Source organism: Silurus meridionalis, chromosome 20 (assembly GCF_014805685.1).
Source record: "Silurus meridionalis isolate SWU-2019-XX chromosome 20, ASM1480568v1, whole genome shotgun sequence".
NCBI lineage: Eukaryota > Metazoa > Chordata > Actinopteri > Siluriformes > Siluridae > Silurus > Silurus meridionalis.
In genome coordinates this window covers 6,689,462-6,710,846 of record NC_060903.1, presented here as the reverse complement: position 1 = coordinate 6,710,846, position 21,385 = coordinate 6,689,462, and the positions used below count along the sequence as shown (strand labels likewise).

General features: G+C 39.0%; 2 protein-coding genes across 7 annotated transcripts in view; both read left to right on the top strand.

Moving 5' to 3' along the window:
* The first annotated feature begins 305 nt into the window (after positions 1 to 305).
* rab12 (RAB12, member RAS oncogene family) lies at positions 306 to 12,519 on the top strand. Its single transcript, XM_046876980.1, has 6 exons — positions 306 to 751; positions 3,012 to 3,072; positions 6,219 to 6,357; positions 7,225 to 7,314; positions 8,659 to 8,763; positions 9,990 to 12,519. The coding sequence occupies exons 1-6, from the start codon at positions 514 to 516 to the stop codon at positions 10,095 to 10,097; spliced, it is 741 nt and encodes a 246-aa protein (XP_046732936.1). The 5' UTR covers positions 306 to 513; the 3' UTR covers positions 10,098 to 12,519.
* A 1,318-nt stretch (positions 12,520 to 13,837) lies between these two features.
* The window catches only part of LOC124403083 (microtubule cross-linking factor 1), a 61,164-nt gene continuing 53,616 nt past the window's right edge, over positions 13,838 to 21,385 (top strand). For 3 of the 6 annotated variants that reach the window (XR_006928830.1, XM_046876667.1, XM_046876666.1), the window contains exons 1-3: positions 13,839 to 15,313; positions 17,368 to 17,592; positions 17,714 to 17,872. Coding sequence is in view for 4 of the 6 variants with exons in the window: in XM_046876667.1 (XP_046732623.1) it covers positions 14,402 to 15,313; positions 17,368 to 17,592; positions 17,714 to 17,872 (1,296 nt within the window). In the remaining 2 variants the exon portion in view is untranslated. Of the gene's footprint in view, positions 15,314 to 17,367; positions 17,593 to 17,713; positions 17,873 to 21,385 lie in introns of all 6 variants that reach the window. The other 3 variants (XR_006928831.1, XM_046876668.1, XM_046876669.1) reach the window with 2 other exon arrangements.

Genomic DNA, 21,385 nt, shown 5'->3' with positions numbered 1-21,385 from the left:
AATTCACAAGACAAAAAATGGCAACATACAGAAAATACAAAAATAAGAACAAAAAGGTGATAATGCGGTACTAATGAGACTTTTTGGAGAGTGTGCTATAAAAGTCATGGAAAGTCTTGGATTCAGAAACACAGTTACTTAAGGAAAACATTTTATTAATTTCCCACCCATAATCTGAATAGTAAGGTTTCTTGCTTCCTGATTAGCTGGTACTACTAATCACGTGCAGCTCAAAACCCAATCATTTGTGAGTATGCTTATATTTCACCAATCCACTTTAAGTAGGTGGGATTAGCCGCAATACGGGTTGGGCAACAATGTAACGGGACGGAACCGGAAGTCGCGACTGCAGTTCTCCGCTACCTAATGCCAGACAAGCGCGAAGAGGGAAAAAAAGGAAAAACTTTGTGGAAGTAGACGGAAGGGCCGCGGAAAAGTTGATCAGAGCGCCGCTGGGCCGTGATGGCGGTCCGGCCCTGAATCGAGCCCGTAGCGCGGATGTGGAGTTAAGAGATGAACTCGAGGTGTGAGATCCAGCGGAGGCCCGGCGGCGGCAGCGGGGGCTTCAGCGGCAGCCCGGTCACCGGCTCCCCCGCCATGGGAGCGCAGTCGCGCCGCAGGAAGATGGCTCCCAGACCGGCTGATTATAAACTCCAGATTATCATCATCGGCTCCCGCGGTGTGGGAAAAACGAGCCTGATGGAGAGGTTCACTGATGACACTTTCTGTGAGGCGTGTAAATCAACTGTGGGTAAGAAACTACCAACTTCTCCTGGATTCTTATCTTTCCACCATTCCACAGTGTGTAACTAGACCTCGATCTCAACACAAAAACGTAGAGAATTCACCCTACAGCCTGTATTTCTGAAGTCAACAACACAGATCAGGTTATTAGATCATTTCTGTTTATACACACTAACATTCGACTACATACACACTAAAAAATCTCACACATCACTTCCTCAGCTGGAGCTAGGAGATATCATCATACCGCGATATCATCATACCGTGATATCGATATGACATCGACATAACCCAGGGCAAGCTTGTAATTACCAGTAAAAAAACATAACTAACATAGAGCTGATAGATCATTAAAACTATATCTAGATATACAAAAAAAGTATATATATATATATATATATATATATATATATATATATATATATATATACATATAAATTTTTACCTATTTTTTTATCCACTTTGTTACCATTCAGAAATATACAATACTAAATAATCTAGAATGTATAGTCTTTCAAATAGTAATATAAAAATTAAGGTAATATAATAGTATTTATTAGGAATTATAACATTGTATTAGCTGCATTTGACTATTAGTAGGTGTATGATAGATTATATTATTATTATTATTATTATTATTATTATTATTATTATTATAGCATCTTGAAATCTTGAATGTCCAGATTACTGTCTAATCCTTTGCTAGTAAAACTGTAAGAAAAAGCAATAACATTAGAAGTGCGTACGTTTCATTTTAAAGTGGTTCTTCATGATACTATTTGAAACTAGTGCCAAAGAATCTATTCAGAAACACGTGTTTTTAATGTGACGTGGTGAAAATAGCAAGTCTGTGTTTTAGTGAGGTCTGATCAAAAAAAAAACTTTCACATTAACTTTACTCGGTTGGATAAAATGAAACCGAGCATCTGCTACAGGGGACGAGCAGAAAACTGAAGACGATGAACTACAGCTAGTAAACAACTCCATATGTTTCAGTTTTGCTACAGCATTTGTTTGAAGTTCTCTATTCACTGTGTCGGGTCGTCATCTGGTCCGCAGTCCCCACGTCCCCACGTCGTTCTGCAATATAATAATACAAATTCAAGAGTGACCATTAATCATGCCAAATCATGTTTAGAACGGACAAAAGCAAACTTGCGTCAGTCACGTGAACATAATAGCACCCTGCTGATGCTTTATTTGTCTATGATCACCCAGGCAGTCATAAATGTACTGTGTTATTTAGGGATTTTTTTCCCCCTCAAGTTCATACACAAATCTGTATGAAATTCGACCCCGAACCGTGTCGTTCACATGCTCGGATCGGCAGTCAGCAGGACAGAGTTCCCAAAATAGTCCGACTTTTACAGACAGCTGCTATGGCACACAGATTGGCCTCCATTTTCTGCACCGTCACTCATCCAGTGTCATTGCATATCCCACGAAACATGGCCGAAGGAACTCTCCGGTGTTAGTGCACTCCATTTTAATATCTATTTACTAACATGTCTGGGTTTTTTTTCTGGTTTGAGGTTTTCTGATCCAAATACATATTAAGTAGTGCTCCAGTTTTATCATCGAGTCGATTACTTATGTATAACAGCACATCCAGAAGCAACTCTTTGATATATTTTTCTTTATTTACACGAAAAAATACATTTAGGCAAAGTGGTAGTTAAGATGATGGACATCTAATCTGAATGTTATTAGTTTAAATCCCAGCACAACCAAGCTGCCACTGTTGGGCCCTTTAAACAAGGCCCTTGTTTCAAAGCCTTTAACCCTTTACCTGCTCAGTTATATTTGTAAACTCTGGATAAGGACGTCTATCGAATGCCATAAATGCAACTGTTTTTGTAGAAACACTAAACGCCAACTTCTCAGTTCACAGTTTCATCACTAAGGTTGAGACTGGAGAGAAAAACGATCTCACAGAAACCGTCCTCAAATCACATTTATACATTGGTTTTTTTTTCCACAACAAATTAGTTTATTAAATTTAAAATTGTAAACGGCCATCGAATTAGTTAGTATAAAAAACAAACAGCTTGTTTGACAGAATTGCTGTTCTACAAAATCAATAAGCGAATTTCGACCAATCAGATTTGAGAATTCAACAGCTTTCATTTTATTTTTATTGGCTTTTCGCTTTCATACGTTTTAACAAATTTGTCTGACACGATCTTTATCATTGTTTCTCTCTTTTATTTTCTCTCTGTTTGTCTTTTGTGTCCTCGTTTTTCTTGTCTGTCTTTCTGGGCTTGAAGGGGTGGACTTTAAAATCAAAACCGTGGAGCTCAGAGGAAAGAAGATCCGGTTGCAGATCTGGTAAGTGGACAGGATACGCTCCGTCTCTATCACTGACTCGCCCTGATTGTGTCACTTCCTGTGTCTCAGAGGCACAAGACGGACAGATCTGCGCTCTCAGCCGGGAAGTCTAGCACATAAAATTCCCTCCTTTTTTTCCCAAGGTCATAATGACAGACTAATCCCGGCATCAATATAATGCAGAAGTTGAGTTATTTTTATAGATGGCTAAATATAAGTAGTGCATCTGTTCTGTTTCAAAATGAGTTGGTGTAAATACACTATACAATACATGAAAAAAGTATTGGGACACTTTACTTTTTCAGCCATGTGGTTCTTTCCCAAACTGTTACCAATAGGTGTGTAACGGTACACAAAATCTAGGGTTCGGGACGTACCTCTGTTTTTAAGTCATGCTTTAATTTGCTTATTTCATGCTTTAAGTGTTAATTTCGGTACGTTAAGAGGAAGAAATGCAAATCATAAAATTGCTCATCTTTCTTTTTGTTATTATTATTAACATTTGTAAAAAAAAAAAAATAATAATCATTTACATTTGTAAAAAAACAATTTTAAATAAAATGTCTGTTCGGTTTTAATAAAAAAAGAAATATCTAAAAATAAAATAGAATGAATCCAATGAATGCAATACATTTTTAATTATATTGATTTAAACCGAGTAATCGATCGAATAGACACAAATTAAATCGATGAACTTAAATAAAATAAATGACAAAATTCAAGTAAATACTTTACATTTGTTAGACTCTATTTGTAATACAGATGTGTATAATTGTGTACGTTAAATATTAAATTGTTGAAACTGTTTACTTATTTCAGCATACTTTAGCAAATGTCTACATTTAAGAAACACAAAATGGTTATTTATTTATTGATTACATTTTTTTTCTTTATAAACAAATTAATTCCTTTAATTCATTCATTCATTTACTCTCCCTAAATGCGGAATTGTCAGCAGTTTCTCTGTTTAAGAGAAATTCTTGCCGCTGTGCATAAAAAATGAATAAGCTATAGGCTCATATAAAAGTTGGCGATGACAGGAAGTAGCAGTTACGTCTACCGTTAAACCCCTGGTTACCATAAAGATAAAAGCACACAATTGTATAGGATCCAGAAGCATTGCATTTTCCCTTCACTTGAACTAGGAGTCCAAATCCTGGTTCAGCATGACAATCAGCATGACAGCACTAAGCCAACTTTATGAAGATATGGTCGACATAGGTTGGAGTGGAAGATCTTGAGTGGCCTGCTATAGAGCTCTGATCTCAACCCTACTGAAAACTTTGAGAATAAATTAGAACGCTGACGGCACCCCAAGACTTCTTCACCCTACATCATTACCTGACTTTGCTACAGTAACATGGCTGAATGAACACAAATCTCACACCAAAATTTGGTGGAACATCTTCCCAGAAGAGTGAATGGGATTCAAAATGTAAAATGGGATGTTTAAAAAGCACATGCAAAGGTGTCCAAATGTTGAAGAACTCCCCATTCAGAATTTATAGCCCATTTGCTGTTATAATATGTATATGTATGTATACATTCACACACTATGGTGCAACATTTGGATGAATTGAATTCTATACCTGGGTGATGTTTTGGTTCGAAGGTTAAGTGTGTTAATACATGCTTTCTTGCTTGCTGCAGATACGTTTTCAGCTTTCATGACTAATTAGCTTGAGTCTGATGACTCATATAAATCTGCTACATTCACTATGTTCCTCTGCATGTTTCTCTTTTCCGAATAGCTTCATTTCCTCTCGTCTCTGTCGCTTTTAACATCAAAACATGTACTTCAGCTCCAGTTCTAAGTCATTAGATATTATCTTGTAAGCTAGCTGCGTATTCTGCTTTCCTGTCTGGTTTTTATGAGAACACTTTGGGTCGACCTACATTGTTGGTTTGTGTTACTGGGAGAGATTAAGTTGGTGTAAAAATGTATAGGTGTGTGTCTGATTATCAGATATAAATGTCTTTATATTTGAGCATCGAGTCAAATCTGCCTCTTGAGTTCTTGAAAGAAAAACGTCCAAAAATGGCTCAATACAGTCGTCATTTTTTTTCTCACAGGACTACTGTGATGTGGAATTGTGTTTATTCAGGTGCTTAGCATTACCATTAAGATAAGATTAGAAAGAACTTTATTAAACCCGAAGGAAATTATTTTGACAGAGACTGCTTTCAATTACAAAAAAAAAATAAAAATTTAATATTAATGGAAACGAGTAAAGTGGCAAAGCTGTCCAAGAATCTTTAACTAGCTTTGTGGCATTTCATCACACAGTGATTTTGTAGTTGTTATTAAGTATGTGCTCTAGTAAAGTGGACAAAAGCATGAACATATCAGTTCAAAACTTCTTGGAAAGGGCAAACTAGATCCTAATCATTGCCTATTTACATGAACGTTTACACTGTTAGGGAATTAAATCAGTTCCTTGTATGTTGATTTAGTCAGTGACTGGAGGTGGAGTCCTGGAGAGGTTCATTTAGGATAACGGGTCAGAATTGCTTCTAGTAGACGAAAAGCTGTGCATGCATCTCACCACCTTTTCCATCATGCATTAATGTCTCACAGTCCCTCTATCCTTCCAGTTGTGTATTTTAACCTCTAACCCTCACTCATTACTAATCCCACCTTCATCTGTGTATGTCTTGTTTTTGTGTCAAATATCTACTGACATCCAGCTACCAGCTACCATCATCATCAGCTCCACCACTGTTCACCTTAACATGCCATCACTGCTTCGTGGCGCCTCACCTAGCCCTCTCTGTGACATCATATCCTGTTTTTAGGAATGGCCACCCTGCCAGGGTGGATAAGGTACAGTAAAAGCACAGGATATCAATTTGAATTCGAGAGTTATGAATAGCATAGTGATTTTTTTACACTTCACTCTAATGGAAATGGATCACTCAGATTGAGTAGGTTAAGTACATATATGTTGTACACAGACTCATCTCATTAACCTGCTGATTGACTCGATGCATGAGCATACTAACAACACGCAGCCTTGTGCAATTTATAAATCCTCGTATCCCAGTGCATTTTTTTGTGGTAAAATTGTGGTGTTGTTTCATGTTTATACGATTTACAAGTGATTTATTGTGTTTTGAGAAGCAGTAATGTGAGTGATGTCTCTCAGGGACACTGCTGGTCAGGAGAGATTCAACAGCATCACCTCAGCTTATTACCGTGGAGCTAAAGGCATCATAGTGGTGTACGATATCACCAAGCAGGAGACCTTCGAAGATCTGCCCAAATGGATGAAAATGATCGACAAGGTACTGTAAGCATTTCTATACCATCATATATATATATGTGTGTGTGTGTGTGTGTGTGTGTGTGTGTGTGTGTGTGTGTGTGTGTGTGTAAACTGCTGATGATAATTTTTTTACATTTTACATAAAAAAAAGTTTGATAAAAAATGTAATATATAACAAAAAGATTGAATAAATCAAATTAATGCAATACATGTTTTTAATGCATTGATTAAATTGAGTAATCGATAGAATTGGTGCACATTTTATTGATTAAATACAATTAAATAAATGGAGAAATTAAATAGTTTACATTTGTTGACATCATTTGGGTATGACGTGTGTGTGTGTGTGTGTGTGTGTGTGTGTGTGTGTGTGTGTGTATATATATGAAAATTTCTAATGATATGTTCTACTTACCTCTTCTACTTATTTTAGCACACTTTAACAAATTTCTGCATTTAAAAAACCCACAAGATAGTTATTTAGTTATTAAATCAATTTATTTATACGTAAATAAATTCATTCCATCCGTCAATTCATTCAAATCCGAGTTTTTCTGCATATGCGCAGTACAAACCGTGTTTCCGGTACGAACTGAAACAAATTTGAAATTATGTTCTGCATGTAAAACAAGGGTTGTATTCGGTACACACGTGGACCGTATTGAAAGTCCAGTATTGGTACGAAAACGTGTATCGTTACACTCCTAGTGCAAAATCTCTCCGTAATCTCCACGAGTCCTCTCTTGTGGTCTCTCGTCTTCAGCTCGTCTCACATGGATTCAGTCGAGGTACTGTGATAGCCTTAAACCTGAATCACAGCAAGCACAGGATACGTATAACTTCTAGTGTACTGTAAAATGTATCGTTCGATTCGTGTGTCATACAGTATGCCTCAGAGGAAGCTGAGCTCCTATTGGTCGGGAACAAGCTGGACTGCGAGGCCGACCGAGTCATTGCACGACAGCAGGCCGAGAGGGTGAGTGTGTCTCATAAGTGCTGCTTTTAACACACCCATGTTGATGGGTGGAGTCCATGACACCATTTCATGAGCCTTTGCATTTACTTTATCAACGTGGGATGAACACGTGGAGACTCCAAGAGCGGAATTTAGTCTCAAGCCACTGTGATCTGTACAATCGTTCATCCAGACAATGAAGAAAACTTACACTCGAGCTAAAAATAAATGCAGACACACGGAAATATTTTCCAAATATATCATTTGATTTCGCTCATCTTTGTGTGACACCCTCTTTTTAGTGTTTTGGTGTAGGAGGTGAAGGGAAGTGAAGACGGCATGGTGGGGGGAAAAAGTAATTCATGGGAAAAAAAATTATAATACATGATCTTTCCATTAACATAAAATATATATTCAGGAATAAATTCTAAATAACTACAGAAAAATGTTTTGTAGTCACGCATGCAGACCAACCAAAGTATTTCAATGATCCATAATGTAAAAAAGTGAATAAATAAATAAACTTTATCTGAACTGATGATTAAAAACAGAAAAGTGGTGTTGTCTTTGCTGTGGATTATGCAGTCATATGCTTTTTATATAAAGGATTTAGCTGAAGGTATACAAGATGTGGGCAAAAGTATTGGGACACCTGAGAATGACACCCACAGGTAATACAATGGCATTGCATTCTAAATACAGATGTGACGACAGGGTAACAACATTGTTAAACGTAGCAGCAGGAAGACTTTGGAACTCTTCTGCTATGGAATCAACAGGGTTTTGCTGCTGCTGAGCCTCGACACGGTTCTTATGCTCCAGAAAAACGTCCACCATCTCCTATCAGCCCCCTGCATTTTCAGCGACTGACCACCAGGGGGTGGCATGCATTTAAATGCGCTAAGGCTTTCTTACCTACTGGGAGCTCCAGGATATGTGCAGTGGAAAAGCAGTTCCAGGAGCAAGAACATTAAGCACATTTAGACTTTCAACTACTTAGGCTTCCAACTACATGAAATCCAGACTTACATGTCTACAAACGTTTGTAAATGAAGACTGCATGGTGCTTAAATTCATACTCCTTTGGCAATGGGTCTGATTGAAATATCTAAATTGAATAATTAAGAGGTGCGTCTCAATACTTTTGTCCTCCTCGTGGAGCTACAGGACAAGAGATGTCAGATCAGAAACTGGAGTTTTTACAGATTTTTAGGAATTGATTTGTTTTTCCTGCCTGGTCTGATCTGGTTTTGCTGAACATTGCTTGTTGGTTATGACTATGAAAATAGCTGTCACTTATTCATTTATTTGCGTATCTGGATATTTTATAAACTGCGAATCCGTCTTTTCTCTCTCGGCTGCCAGTTTGCCTCACGGATATCGGGGATGCGGTTCTGTGAGGCCAGCGCCAAGGACAACTTCAATGTGGATGAGATCTTTCTCAAGCTAGTGGATGATATCCTGAGCAAGGTCGGTATTGTTCTATTGGAATTATTTAGATTTTTAACACAAGGTTATTCGTGCAAACAGTCTGCCGTATGCACATAAGTCCGGGCAGTGGTGGGTTACTGGATCAATTCCAAAAGAAAATCTAATCTAAAATTCCTTATGTAGACAGCTGTAGATGTTAGTTGTCACATGTTTATGTGGGTTTCCTCCAGGCTCTCCAGCTTCCTCCCTTTTTTACAGCATTTCATACAGTTAATCAATATCATCGAAAGTGCTGTCAAAAATCAGCTTTTAAAATATATTCATATTATATTAAATAATTAGAAAATACTAATTTCATTTGCTTGGTAACAGCCAAAATGTCTTATTATTGTAATTGATTAAATGTAAGAATTTGATTCAAAAGATGATGCAGACTTTGAAAGAAAAAAAAAAACGTTATAAATGTAAAAAAAAAAAAAAGCCTATAAAAGTAAAAAAAAAATCTATTAAAACTTGGAAAAGTTTCATCTCTTGTCTCTGACCACCACACAGAATAGGAACATTTTAGGAGTCAGCTGCCCACGTAACTTCTTAAGGTACCAGCACAATCGCACACTTAATTATAGCAAAATATCGTCTAATAATCGATATCGATAAAATCCGATAAGATTTTATTTGTCAATATCGCACAGCTCTAATCCCACCCAGAGTCAATTCTGCTGACCAGAATCAAATACGAGGAAGAATGAATGAAAAACGATTGGTCGCTAACAACTCCATGGGACTTCCACTTATTTCATAGTCGCTGTTTTGCAAATACTTTTTATTGGAACGTGATTATGTTTGTGTTGAATGTTTTGTACAGTGTGAATTTGAGTAGCGTCTAAAAAGCCAATTTCTCACAGAGCTCTGAGATGATTTATACAAGTGAGCTGTTAATGGGTTATTCATCTAATAACGTTACTGATTAGACTTATTAGTGCCCGTTTTAGATTTTACTATAGCAGAGAAAAACATCTTCTGGCCTTTTAGATATTATTAGGAAGGCAAGGAAGTAAAACAGCTTTATACATGTACATTACAGCACAGTTACAGCACCCATGGAGCCCAGAGAATTAAGGGCCTTACTCAAGGGCCCCAAGAGTGGCAGCTTAGCGATGCTGGGGCGTGAACTCCTGATCTTATTTATTATTATTTTTTAATAGAGGGCATTTCAGTGCTATAGCAGATCATATAATGTGATGCTATATTTCTTGTTTCTGCAGATGCCTCTGGAAATGCCCTGTAGAGAGTTCTCCAACAGCGTCCTCTCCCTTCAGCCCGAGCCCGAAATGCCGCCAGAGCTGCCGCCCCCTCGGATGCGCTGCTGCTGAGCCTCGACTCGGTTCTTCCGCTCCTAAAAAACTTCAACCGTCTCTTAACAGCCCCCTGCATTTTCAGCGACTGACCACCAGGGGGTGGCGTGCACCTAAATGCTCTGAGGCTTTTTATTTTACCCACTGGGAGCTGTGGACTCCAGGATATAAGCAGTGGGAGGGCAGTTCCAGGAGCAAGAACATTCAAGTGAATTCGCCACATTTAGGCTTCTGACTACATGAAATCCAGACCGACCAACCGACTTACACTCTGACCTTCCTGCCTACAAGTACAGTGTCAGATATGCCCAGTCCATACAATACAATGGAAAATGAACATTTTCAGTCGTCTTCAATTTCAAATATTCTGCATTATTGCACTCTTAATCTGTGTAGCATCTCGGTGATCAAGTGCATTCTCACGACCTCAAGAGGGTATTGATTTAAACCTGGGCCTCTCAGATAAGACTTCCTGAAATCACACAGTTCTTCTTTTCCCACGGTTTAATTATTTTCCATTACAGTCATGTCATCACTTACAGTAGCAGCGAATGGAGAAAAGCCTTGGGTTTGAGTTGAAAGTCGGATCGTGGGCTCTTCAGTAAAAATTGCAGAGTTAATAAGCAGCGTTCAATCCAAGCAGTGTTCTTGCTGTTGCTTTGTGTACACATGCAAAAAAAAAAAACCTTCCCTTCTCATCCATTAGTATACACTAGCACTTTTCTGTGCTCCTTTTTTTTCTCTCCCTGCTAGGAATTTTGATCTTATTTTATAATGTAATGTGCCAGTTTTTTTCCATTTCTTTCCTGAAAGGAGACGGTGGTCACATATGCAACGCAGGTCTATCGGTGTTCTTGTTCGTCGTGTTCTCGCACTACAATCTGCGCTTGTAGCTGAGATTTTGGTTCACTCTGAAGCACTAATACTTCATCCAGATCACTACCCGTGCCATTTCTGCTTACTTGATAAAATTACACTAAAAGGGGGATTTATTGGGTGAGGGAGCGAAAAATGTATAAATAAACAATCGTTTTTTTTTTACCTAAAGGGCTACACGGTGGAAAAAAAGACGAGATGCTGTGTAGTCGACGTGACGACAAGAACACGGACCTTTATTTGTGAATTAATATCACATAAATTATATTATAAAATTAATATTATAAAAAAAATGTTAACTGTCAAATGAGATGTAAATGCTGCACCTTGTTCTCAAGCATCTGATTTAGCCATTGAAACACATTTACACAAATAGCTATTATCCGTGGATGGTGTCATGATGGTCCGATGCTGTGGATGATATGGAATGATTGTCCTCATAAAAAAATATCTTCGAGGCCTCCTGTGTAATCACTCATTAACAAAAGTTGGAACGAAAATAAAGCGGTTTTATGATCATTTTTTTTTTTAGACTTAAGTGCACATAATCATGCAGAGATTTTGGTGTTAATGTCGTGTTTACACCCCAGATTTAACAAAAGTCACCCTTAACTGCATAAAGAATTAATCCGGCAGCTTTGGTTCTGGTTCTGTTTGGGTAGCGTCTAAACCTCGAGTCGCAGGTCATGATTTCCACACAGCTGTAAGACCACGTGTTTTCTTTTCAATAATCGTATGATTTCTAACAATGGCTTTGTAAACATTTATAAACCAGCCGCAGTATTTCTTTTTAAAAAATACGTTTTTTTATGGAATGTATACTAATCCGAATGTTGTTTTCTTTTTTTCTTTTTATTTGATTACATTTTTTTTTGTGTGTGTGAATGTGCCAGGTTTCGACGAAGGGCCTTTATTTATCACCATGTGCATTTTTTTTTTTGTGCCGATTTTACTTCTGTTTTGCTTTTTGTTTGTATTTTGAAGTTTTGAAAGACGAGTCAAATGTACTAAGCTTTTGCTAGAATTGTGTTCTGTCTGGTTTTTTTTCTTCTTCTTCTTGAAGGGAAATTGGAATTATTGAATTGTCATTTTCTTTCATTTTTTTTTAGTATGTATCGAAATAAATTTTAAACATTTTTTTTACCTATCAGTATTGCTGCAGAAACACTATTAATGATATTCAGTAAATCTGTTAGGTTTTTCTCACGAACATAAACATGTCATTGGCTATTAAAAAGAGTTCATCCCACTGTGATGGTTTCTTTAGTGATGTAGCATATATAAGTGCTGCCTTTACAAATGTCAGTTTTTTTATGGAGTAACCTCATGGTAATTTTAATCACTTAGGACTTTTAGAATTTATGATACAGAAGTTATCAAACAAAATCAATTAAGAACAAAATAAGTGAGACCCTCGATTATGGATTGAAGTGAGGAGGAGCACTTTGTAATCTGATTTTAGGTATTTTAAACCGTTTGGCATGTTTAAACATTTTTGTGATATTTATAACTCGTGGTGTTCTTGAACTAATGAATTGCAAATAAAATATATTTATTACTTCTACTGAATGTGCATTTTCTTAAGCAGTTCAGGAATTCAGTTTCCACTTCGAGCCACTAGATGGCGATGTCCGATTATTATCTTCTTTTTTCTATTTTCTTTTTTCTCCTAAAGGGTAAGGTAGAATAAAGCATTTTCAATGAAAATTTTTATACTCATCACCAAAAATGCTGATGCTCTGATTTTGACTTTACAGCTCACACATGTAAAAGAGTAATCGTTTATAGTCGTGCTATTGGTTGTCACCCAGAAGAGATCAGAGCCTCATGAGCCCTGGATCTTGTTTGTTCCTCATGGTGTGTCAGGAGGGTTTTTCCTTTTCATTGCCACCTGGCTCAGTCAAAGCATGGGGGTCAACCAGTGATATGGTGGGATGAAGAGTTCAGGTGCTCAACAATAGGTATTTTCACATGGGCCCAATTTCAGCAATCCGAATGAATCTGATATGGTTGCAGATTGTAAAAGCACTGTTTTTAGGTGTAATAAAATTAAAATAAAAAACAGTCACAATAAAACTTCAGTGCAATTACACTGAAATGTTGACCTGTTTAGTCAATTCTTTCAGATCCACACCAACACTTTGATTCGAGTGTTTAAATAAAGGCTTTTCAATCTGATTCATTTATTAATCTAAGTATGGATTTTTCAGATGCATGTAAATGTTAAAATAATAATAATAATACCTAATGGCTGCTGGATGCTTTTGGGGCTTAAAAGAACCTTCTGATCAGTGACCCACAGCCTTAATCACTGCCTGATGCATGGAACAAAAGATAGGAATGAACAAAAGCCTCATGCAAAGTTTCACACCGACCAGGCGTAACATAGCATTATGACCGGTGAAGTGAATAACACTGATTATCTCTTCATCATGGCGGTGATGAACCCGGAGACAGGGTCATGGGTGGACAAGGCTCTTGTGTGGAGCGAAGGCTGAGACGGAGCTCAGATTGCTGTAGAAGTAATAATGCTGTAAATGCTCAATGGGTCAGGAGTGTTTATCCAGCAAAAGGGGAACAACACAATATTAGGTGGGTGGTCATAAAGTTATGTTCAAATACATTTTCATGAACTCTTCTCAACTACTTTTGGAAGCTTCTTCTATCTCCATATCTAAAGCTGGTGAAGTGAATTTTACAGGATGATGGATTTGCATGGAGCGATGCTGCATTTGCATGAGGACATACAAATCAGGGGGTGGGTCCAGCCTCCACTTGATCATTTTGCTTGTTCCTAGTGCTTTTCCTAACTTCATGTAGTAGCAGTAGTAATGCACTGCAAAAAAAAAAAAAAAATACTTGTAGAGCTGCATGTCCTATTCATAGAGCTGTTCTGATAGGGCTGCGTCCCAAACCGCGTGTTAAATCAGTGCATGCATTAGTAGTGCATTAGGCTGGGTAGTGTAACAGATTGATACCCGGTCTGTCTGTGCGAATAAGTGGGTGAGGAAGATGATGTGATTTATAATGCCAACGCTAACTAAAGGGGAGTGTAGGGCGGCGCGTGCGCACTGCGCGGTTCACGGCACCGGGCGTCACACCGCAGCGGCTGCAGATTTTTTTTTTTTCCCACCTCTCTCTCTCTCTCTCTCTCTCTCTCTCTCTCTCTCTCTCTCAGTCAGAAAGATAGAAGACGATCAGCAAGAGAAACGGAGGAGGGCCCACGAGATCGGAGCAAGAGGATGGATAAAGTGTGAGCAGCCTGGAATAAAAACATAGGGAAGGACGGACATATTGATCTGGATCGTATTTCCGGGCTGCAGATGCGCGCTGGAAAAGACGCTCCTCTTGAATGGGATTTTAATCCCGCGGTTGTTATTCATGTGCTCTTCCCGTCGATGATGGATGAGCGGAACTGAATCGGAGTCGTGCATCACTCAGGATGGATGAGAGAGGAGGCTGAAGTGCGTCCCACCGTGTGTGCGCTCGCTTCCGATCGCTCCGGACTTCGTTCTACGAACGCTGGTATGATGGAAAGCGCCGATGGCTCGAGCAGCGACGCCAAACCGCAAAGCCAGCCGCTGGAGAAGAAGAGGTTAAACCGTGCACCGTCTCCGGCAAGACCTTTCCTTAAGGATGGCCACTCCAGAGGTCTGAAATCCACCGCGCTTAAATCCCCCAAACTCAACAAGCAGCATCTTCATCATCAGCCGCAGCAGCAGCAGCAGCAGCCCGCGGCGTCCTTCACTGCACACAGCCGCTCGGTGAGACGCACCGCGACCGGCACGAAGGACAAACCGACGCCCGTGAAAAGCGTCGCCAAATCCTTCGCGACTAAAAAGGCCTCAAAGGTCACGCTAACGAAACCGGGGAGCGGTAAAGCAGCGGATGCCATCCCCCGACTTCCCAAAAGCGCAAAGGGAAAGCTGATACCTCCTGTCCCGCGCGCTCCTCTGGCCCACGGTTCCGACTCGCCGGTGCGCGTTCCCACGGGGCGCCTCGCTCAGACCGACAGCAGCTCGGATTTGTCTGACTGTCCATCCGAACCGCTGTCCGACGAGCAACGCCTCGCTCAGGCCGCCAGCAGCGATGCCGAGTCGGGAGCCGGGTCTGGATCTAGTGAGCGCGGACACGCGGCTGCAGATGAAGCCGCTGAGCCCGGCGCTGTCGGGGCCTCCGGTGGAGCGCGGCTGCATGTCCAGAGAGCGGACATCACCGCGGCTCAGGCTCAGGCTTCACCTGCGAGAGAGAAAGTCAAGCCGGAAAAACAGATCCAACCGGAGAGCGTTAAAGAACTCACAGAGGAGGATCTGCTAAGGGAAATTGAAGATCTTCGCTCAGAAAACGACTACCTCAAGGTAACCAGAGTGTCCAAAAAAAACCCCACCATCTGTCCATCTGTAGATCTCATACCCTCAGCACCTGCATTTATCCTAAAGAGATCAGATCTTCTCTTTGGTTGTCCCTCTAAAGCACATGGCTCCCAACCCTGCTTCTATAAGCACCTCATGTCTTGCACATTTGCATGAGTTTTTCTTCTTTAGCTGACTCAATTAATCAATTGTACAGGACATGTGGTGCTCATAAGACCAGGGGACATTTCAAGCAGTTCCCTGGAAAACATCAAAGGGCCTTTGTAACCAAAATCTTGGCATGACCCCGATAATGTTGGGTGCCCCGAGGACGGGTTCTTCTGAAATATGTTCTTACTGACTTATTCACCAGGTTTCAGTTACTACTAAGAGGGAACCATACACAGTAGTTCCACATATAATATGAATTGGGACAGTCACTAATATGAAAAAGAGATGATAAGGTCAGAATGTAAAAGCGTCTTAATTTTAATTTCTCTGACTGTATCACGGTATTACAGAGAGTAATTCCCATAACGTTATTCCTGCCTGTGAGAGCAGTGTGACAGTCGTCTAAAGCGTCATACTGTAACATTTGGTTTTCCATTAATAACCAGTCATTTGGGTTCTGGCTATCTTTCCACATGTTCCAGATGTGTTTCCTGATCTTGAATACATCTGTCAGTCTGTATCTTGGTCCTGTCTTTTTTTTCTCCCTCTTTCTGACAGCACAGTTTCTGTTTACTCCATCTCTATTATGCGTCAAGTAGAATTATATTTGTTAAAGTCCAATCGTTAAAAAAAACATGATTTGCATAATAAGTGCATCTTCAACAGTTTTGGACAGTTTACATTGGTGGACTTTTTTGTCCCTACTGTGTATGTGGTGCTACACATAGTAGAGTAGAGTACTGGAGTGTTTGTTAAGATCACGTGATCCCGCAACACCGTCCTCGGTTTTTGATGTGTGAAGCTCGCTTAAGAAATTCTGGAAGCTCTAATGTAAATGATCAATGCTATTTATTTCAGACCAATAGCTGTAGAAAGAACATTACTTATAATCTTATACTCCAGTGCTCATGTTAGTTCTCACTCTCCAGTGTTCTGTATTGTTTAAAGACTATAATCACACTCTTGATATCACCCAAATGAGGATGGGTTCCCCTTTTGAGTCTGGTTCCTCCCAAGGTTTCATCTAAGGGAGTTTTTCCTTGCTACAGTCGCCATGGCTGCTCATCAGGGATAAATACACACCGTTCACCTTGACTGTTGATTTCTGTAAAGCTGCTTTGAGACAATATCTGTTGTGGAAAGCGCTATAGAAATAAACTTGACTTGACTTGACTTGACTGTCTAGTTTTATGAGTACCTTTAAGAACAACAGTTCATTTGATGTTTATTTACAAAGAATGCTCATTAAACCGACTTTACTTCAATAAACAGATTTCAAGGATCCCAGCGATGCTATTACTGATTCAGATTCGCTGATTAGGAATCGGATCATTCGGATTCTAATTCAATTGATCCAGTTTGAATAGTAATTTGCATTGAATTGCTGATTCAGATTATGATTTACTTCATCATTCCACTCTCCGGTGTGTCACCCAGGTTGACAAAAAACGGGTTCTCGTTTTTTTAAGCATGGATCCTCTTTAGGTTTAATCATCGTGTTGTCTCAAGGAATATTGTTTGTGTCAATGTTGTTCCTGGTTTGCTGATTAGGGCTCGAAATCCGCATCGTGATTCCTGTAAAGCTGCCTTGTGGCAATGTCCATTACTAAAAGCTCTACGTAAATAAAATAAAAACAATACAAATTAAATTGATGTTTCCGATTCTTCTGCAAAAGCAAATTTTTCTTTCATGAAACACTTGTTTTTCAATGTACCTGAAACAGTATTAACGTAGTTCACTTTTATCTATAGTATATACAGTACATGGCCCTCATCATGTGATCTTGTCCTCCAAAGTCTTTAATAAAGTCACGAAAGCACCTGAACTTATTTATAACCCTTCAGTTTTGATATCATTTGACTGGATTCTTCCTTTGCGCTTGTGGCAGGACGAAGTGGACGAGCTGCGTGCTGAGATGGAGGAGATCAGGGACAACTACCTGGAAGAGGAGGTGTATCAGCTGCAGGAGCTGCGCAGGGAGTTAGATCGCTCCAACAAGAACTGCCGCATATTTCAATACCGGCTTCGCAAGGCAGAGCAGAAAAGCCTGCGAGTGGCCCAAACAGGCCATGTGGATGGAGAACTGCTTCGTAACCTAGAGCAGGACCTCAAGGTTTGTGACTGGAGTCGTTATTTATATTTCTTCGATGAGCATGAATGAACAGTTGTTGTATTGTATGAGCTACATGTTCATGTTTCTACAATCCTTCACATGTTCCTCTGCCTGCACGCAGGTGGCCAAAGACGTCTCGGTGCGTTTACACAACGAGCTGGAGAGCGTGGAGGACAAGCGCACACGGGCGGAGGACGAGAATGAGATGCTCAGGCAGAAGATCATTGAGGTGGAGATTTCCAAGCAGGCTCTGCACAACGAGCTGGAGAAAGCCAAAGAGGTACAGCGTGTTTTATTTCTTTGACTGGTCTGAGAAAACTTTTTAGTCCGGCTGATGTAAGCTTGCACTGCATTAGATCTGGTGGTTGTGCCATAATACCAGTGTGAATGAATATGGATTCAATTATTCCCAATAGTCAATTCTCTTTATTTCATAGCATTTTTCTCGGTTTCTAATAGTGTATGTTTATGTTCGAGTTTCTATCCAGTCATATCCCAGTAAATATATCCCATGTTACCAGGGTTAAAGAAATCTGTCGTGAGGCCTAATCCCTGTAGCAGAATCTACATGTTCCTTGAAGCTGTTGCTTTAACTAATCAGATTTTGAGTTAGCAACACAGAGACCATCTAGCAGGCATACAATAACATTAGCATTTTCACATCTTTTGATTGGATGGTCTAGTCAGCGCTTACAAACCACATCTGTAGCAAACTGCACAAGCTTAAATATATTTGTATAGCTGTTTTTTTTATTCCACAATGGCTAAAAGAGAAGAGGAAATCTCTTTGGTCGCAGATAAACTTACAAACACATTTACAAGACGGACTTTCCAAGAAGAGCTCGACATTGTGAGAAAAGGTCGGCAGTTCAAGACAGTTGTCAAGCTTTTTCATTAACCATTTATACTTTTGCATTTTGTGTCCCTTAAAATTTGCGCAAAACACAAAATTTGCCTTAATTTCAAAATCGTAATGCATGAAAAAATAAGCACAGAAAATCTCAGGGTGATTTTATGAGGTAAATTTTGATGCTTCTGCTAGAGATGATGTATGCGGGAGGCACAGTTGTGGCTGCAGTGAAAGGAGACTTGTTAAATTGTGTTCATTTGGTTTCTTGCTTTAGTACTCACTGTATGAGACACCTGTCTGTGATGTAGCACTCCATGATACTGCGTTTCTGTATCATATTGATGGTTTCGACAAAAGTGGTGTCATAACGAAGGTATTTAGAAGTATGATACCACTGAAGGCCTGGGTGTGAAATCCATGGCCTGCCATTGATGAATACTTTATTGTTTCAGAAGGGAGTTGTACCACAAGCACTCCACATTAAAATAAGTTTTCAATTGTTGATTTGTTCATATGGTAAATTTTATTTCCGAGTTTCTGTTTACTTTAAGGAGTCTAAAGTGTCAGTCAGAGCCATGGGAAAGTTTTCAGAATGCAGTTTCACAGTAACTTAATAAGCAGCAAACCCTTTTCTTCCACTCATTAACTGTAAGAGAGATAAAAAGAGACTTCTGTAATAAGGTTGATAAAGAGAAGTAACTTGTTTCATTCCACAACATTAAATGCAACTATATATGGACAAAAATTATGATATCAGTTCCACTTCTTGGTTGTGGTTTATTTCTCTATAACAGCATTACTGGTCATGTTTTATTTCTTACTTTATATCATATTACATTACATTTAGTGCACGGTTATATTTAAGCAAAGGTTTGATTAAGCAGTCGGTGTTAGAAATACGTTCTCTGCTTTTCAGTGTTGCACAGTGATGTAATGAGGTGACAAAGAATTAATGCGTTTGAAGCCTAAGCTGATTACAATGGGTTAAAATGTCTCCTAACCGGCCTTAACCCTCTCTCTACTCTGATGACGATTTTTTAACAGGAACTTGCTGTTATTGCACAACGTTTGTGTGTAATCTTTTTACAGAACCCCTGATTGTACACTGTGCGTATTGGGATGTTTTATTGCACTCTTTGGGGCAGTACAGGTGCCTTTTTGTACTCTTCTTTGTTGTACACAGTAAAGGCAGCACCTAAAAATAGTGTTGGCAGAAGATATAATAAAAAAATGTGTCAAAGGAACTGCGCAGATTTTATGTTGAACAGTAACTGAATGTCGCATAAAAGATTAAGTGTGATCCCATTATCAAGTCTGTAGATGCAGTATGAGTGCAAAGTTGGTATGTTAGATCATAAACCTCTGGTAAAACCGCCTCTGTGACAGCTTAAAATGTTTTTTAATCTCATTGATCTGATTAATCTGACTTGACATTGTCCTGAGGATGTATTAAACCGTGTATTATTCAATTTAATTCGATTCGTTTCGTTTTACATTAATAAACAGATTACAAATATTAATTTCAAATTCAATGGCGACCTTGACAAGGAAAGATTTCCTGAGATAGTATAAGAAAGAAACCTAGAGAGGAACCAGACTCAAAAGGTAACCCATTCTCATCTGGTTGACACCATATATATATTTATTCATTATAATTCCTTTATGGTTGAGTTTAATTGTTCTCTGATGGACACGGTCTTTAATTGTGACTGATTGTTTCCAGTCAGTGCTTTGTGCTGCTTTGGTTGTATTATTTTATTGTAAATACAGTATATTTAAATTGTCTATTATTTGTGTTTTTATTTGTATTTGTTATAAATTTCATATATAAAGAGTAAACGTACATAACGGAGGCCATATGCGGTATATAGTAATATAGCTGTGTATAGTAATACCGTACAAGTTTATTATTTTTTTTATGTAGTACTGTCTGTATGAGGAACAATGAAATGCATACGTACCGAATTTGACAAAGTATTACTGTAGTTTAATGTTTGGAAGTCATAATGGCTCACTATTGTAGCAACAGTAAGTTTAGTCAAAAACATGACTTTGGACTGTTTGGGGGTTTTATTGGTTTCTGATCAATGGGTAGTTTTGCTGCCTCCCAGCACCAGTGTCCCTGGTTCGATCCTTATCTCTGGTTACTGTATGTAGTGTCTAGACTTTGGTTCATCTACCATATGGCAGAGATGCCACTTCTTGCCGTATCTGTTTAGATTTCCCTCAGGTTTTTCTTTCAAAAATCATGCTGCAGAGAAGATTGGCAATGTTCTATTGTCCTAGAAGGACAAGGTATGAATGAGTATGTGAATGTGTGTATGAATGTGTGTGCATTGTAACTGAATTCTGTCTCATTCAGGGTCTTAGATCCAGTGTTCTGGTGCATTCTTGTGCATAGGCCGAAGATTCAACATCCCTGAGAAGGATAAAAGCGTTTATTGAAAATGAATAAAATGTTTTAAGGAAGATAATTTTCAAGCACATCATTTTCATTTTGTTAAGTTGATTTTTTTTTTGAAGACCTTGCCCTCAACTAAAAGGTGAACTCTGGGAACTTGAGTTGGAGTTGTGAGTAGCTTTTGTTCTCTACTAGGTAAGCAGATCCATTAGGTAGGACATATGGAGGTGATGTGTGTGCAAACATTATCAGTAGTGGAGGAAGAGAGAGATGGGAATTTCAGGGAGGATGACTAGGAAAAACATGGGTCTTTGGATGTGCTCTTTCTAGCAAAGCGTGACTTGGGGTTGAAGATGATGGAGGAAAACAAGTATAATACTGGACAAAAAGAAATGACCGGATCGCTGTGTTGGGTGCTGATAAGACCATATAATTGTAGGACGGTATCTATGTAGAGAGCAGTAATTATCCTGAGGTGGTGTTTTGTGTCTGGGTGTGTATGTGAGTGGGTGTGTGTTTGAGATCTGCGTAAACAGTCCACT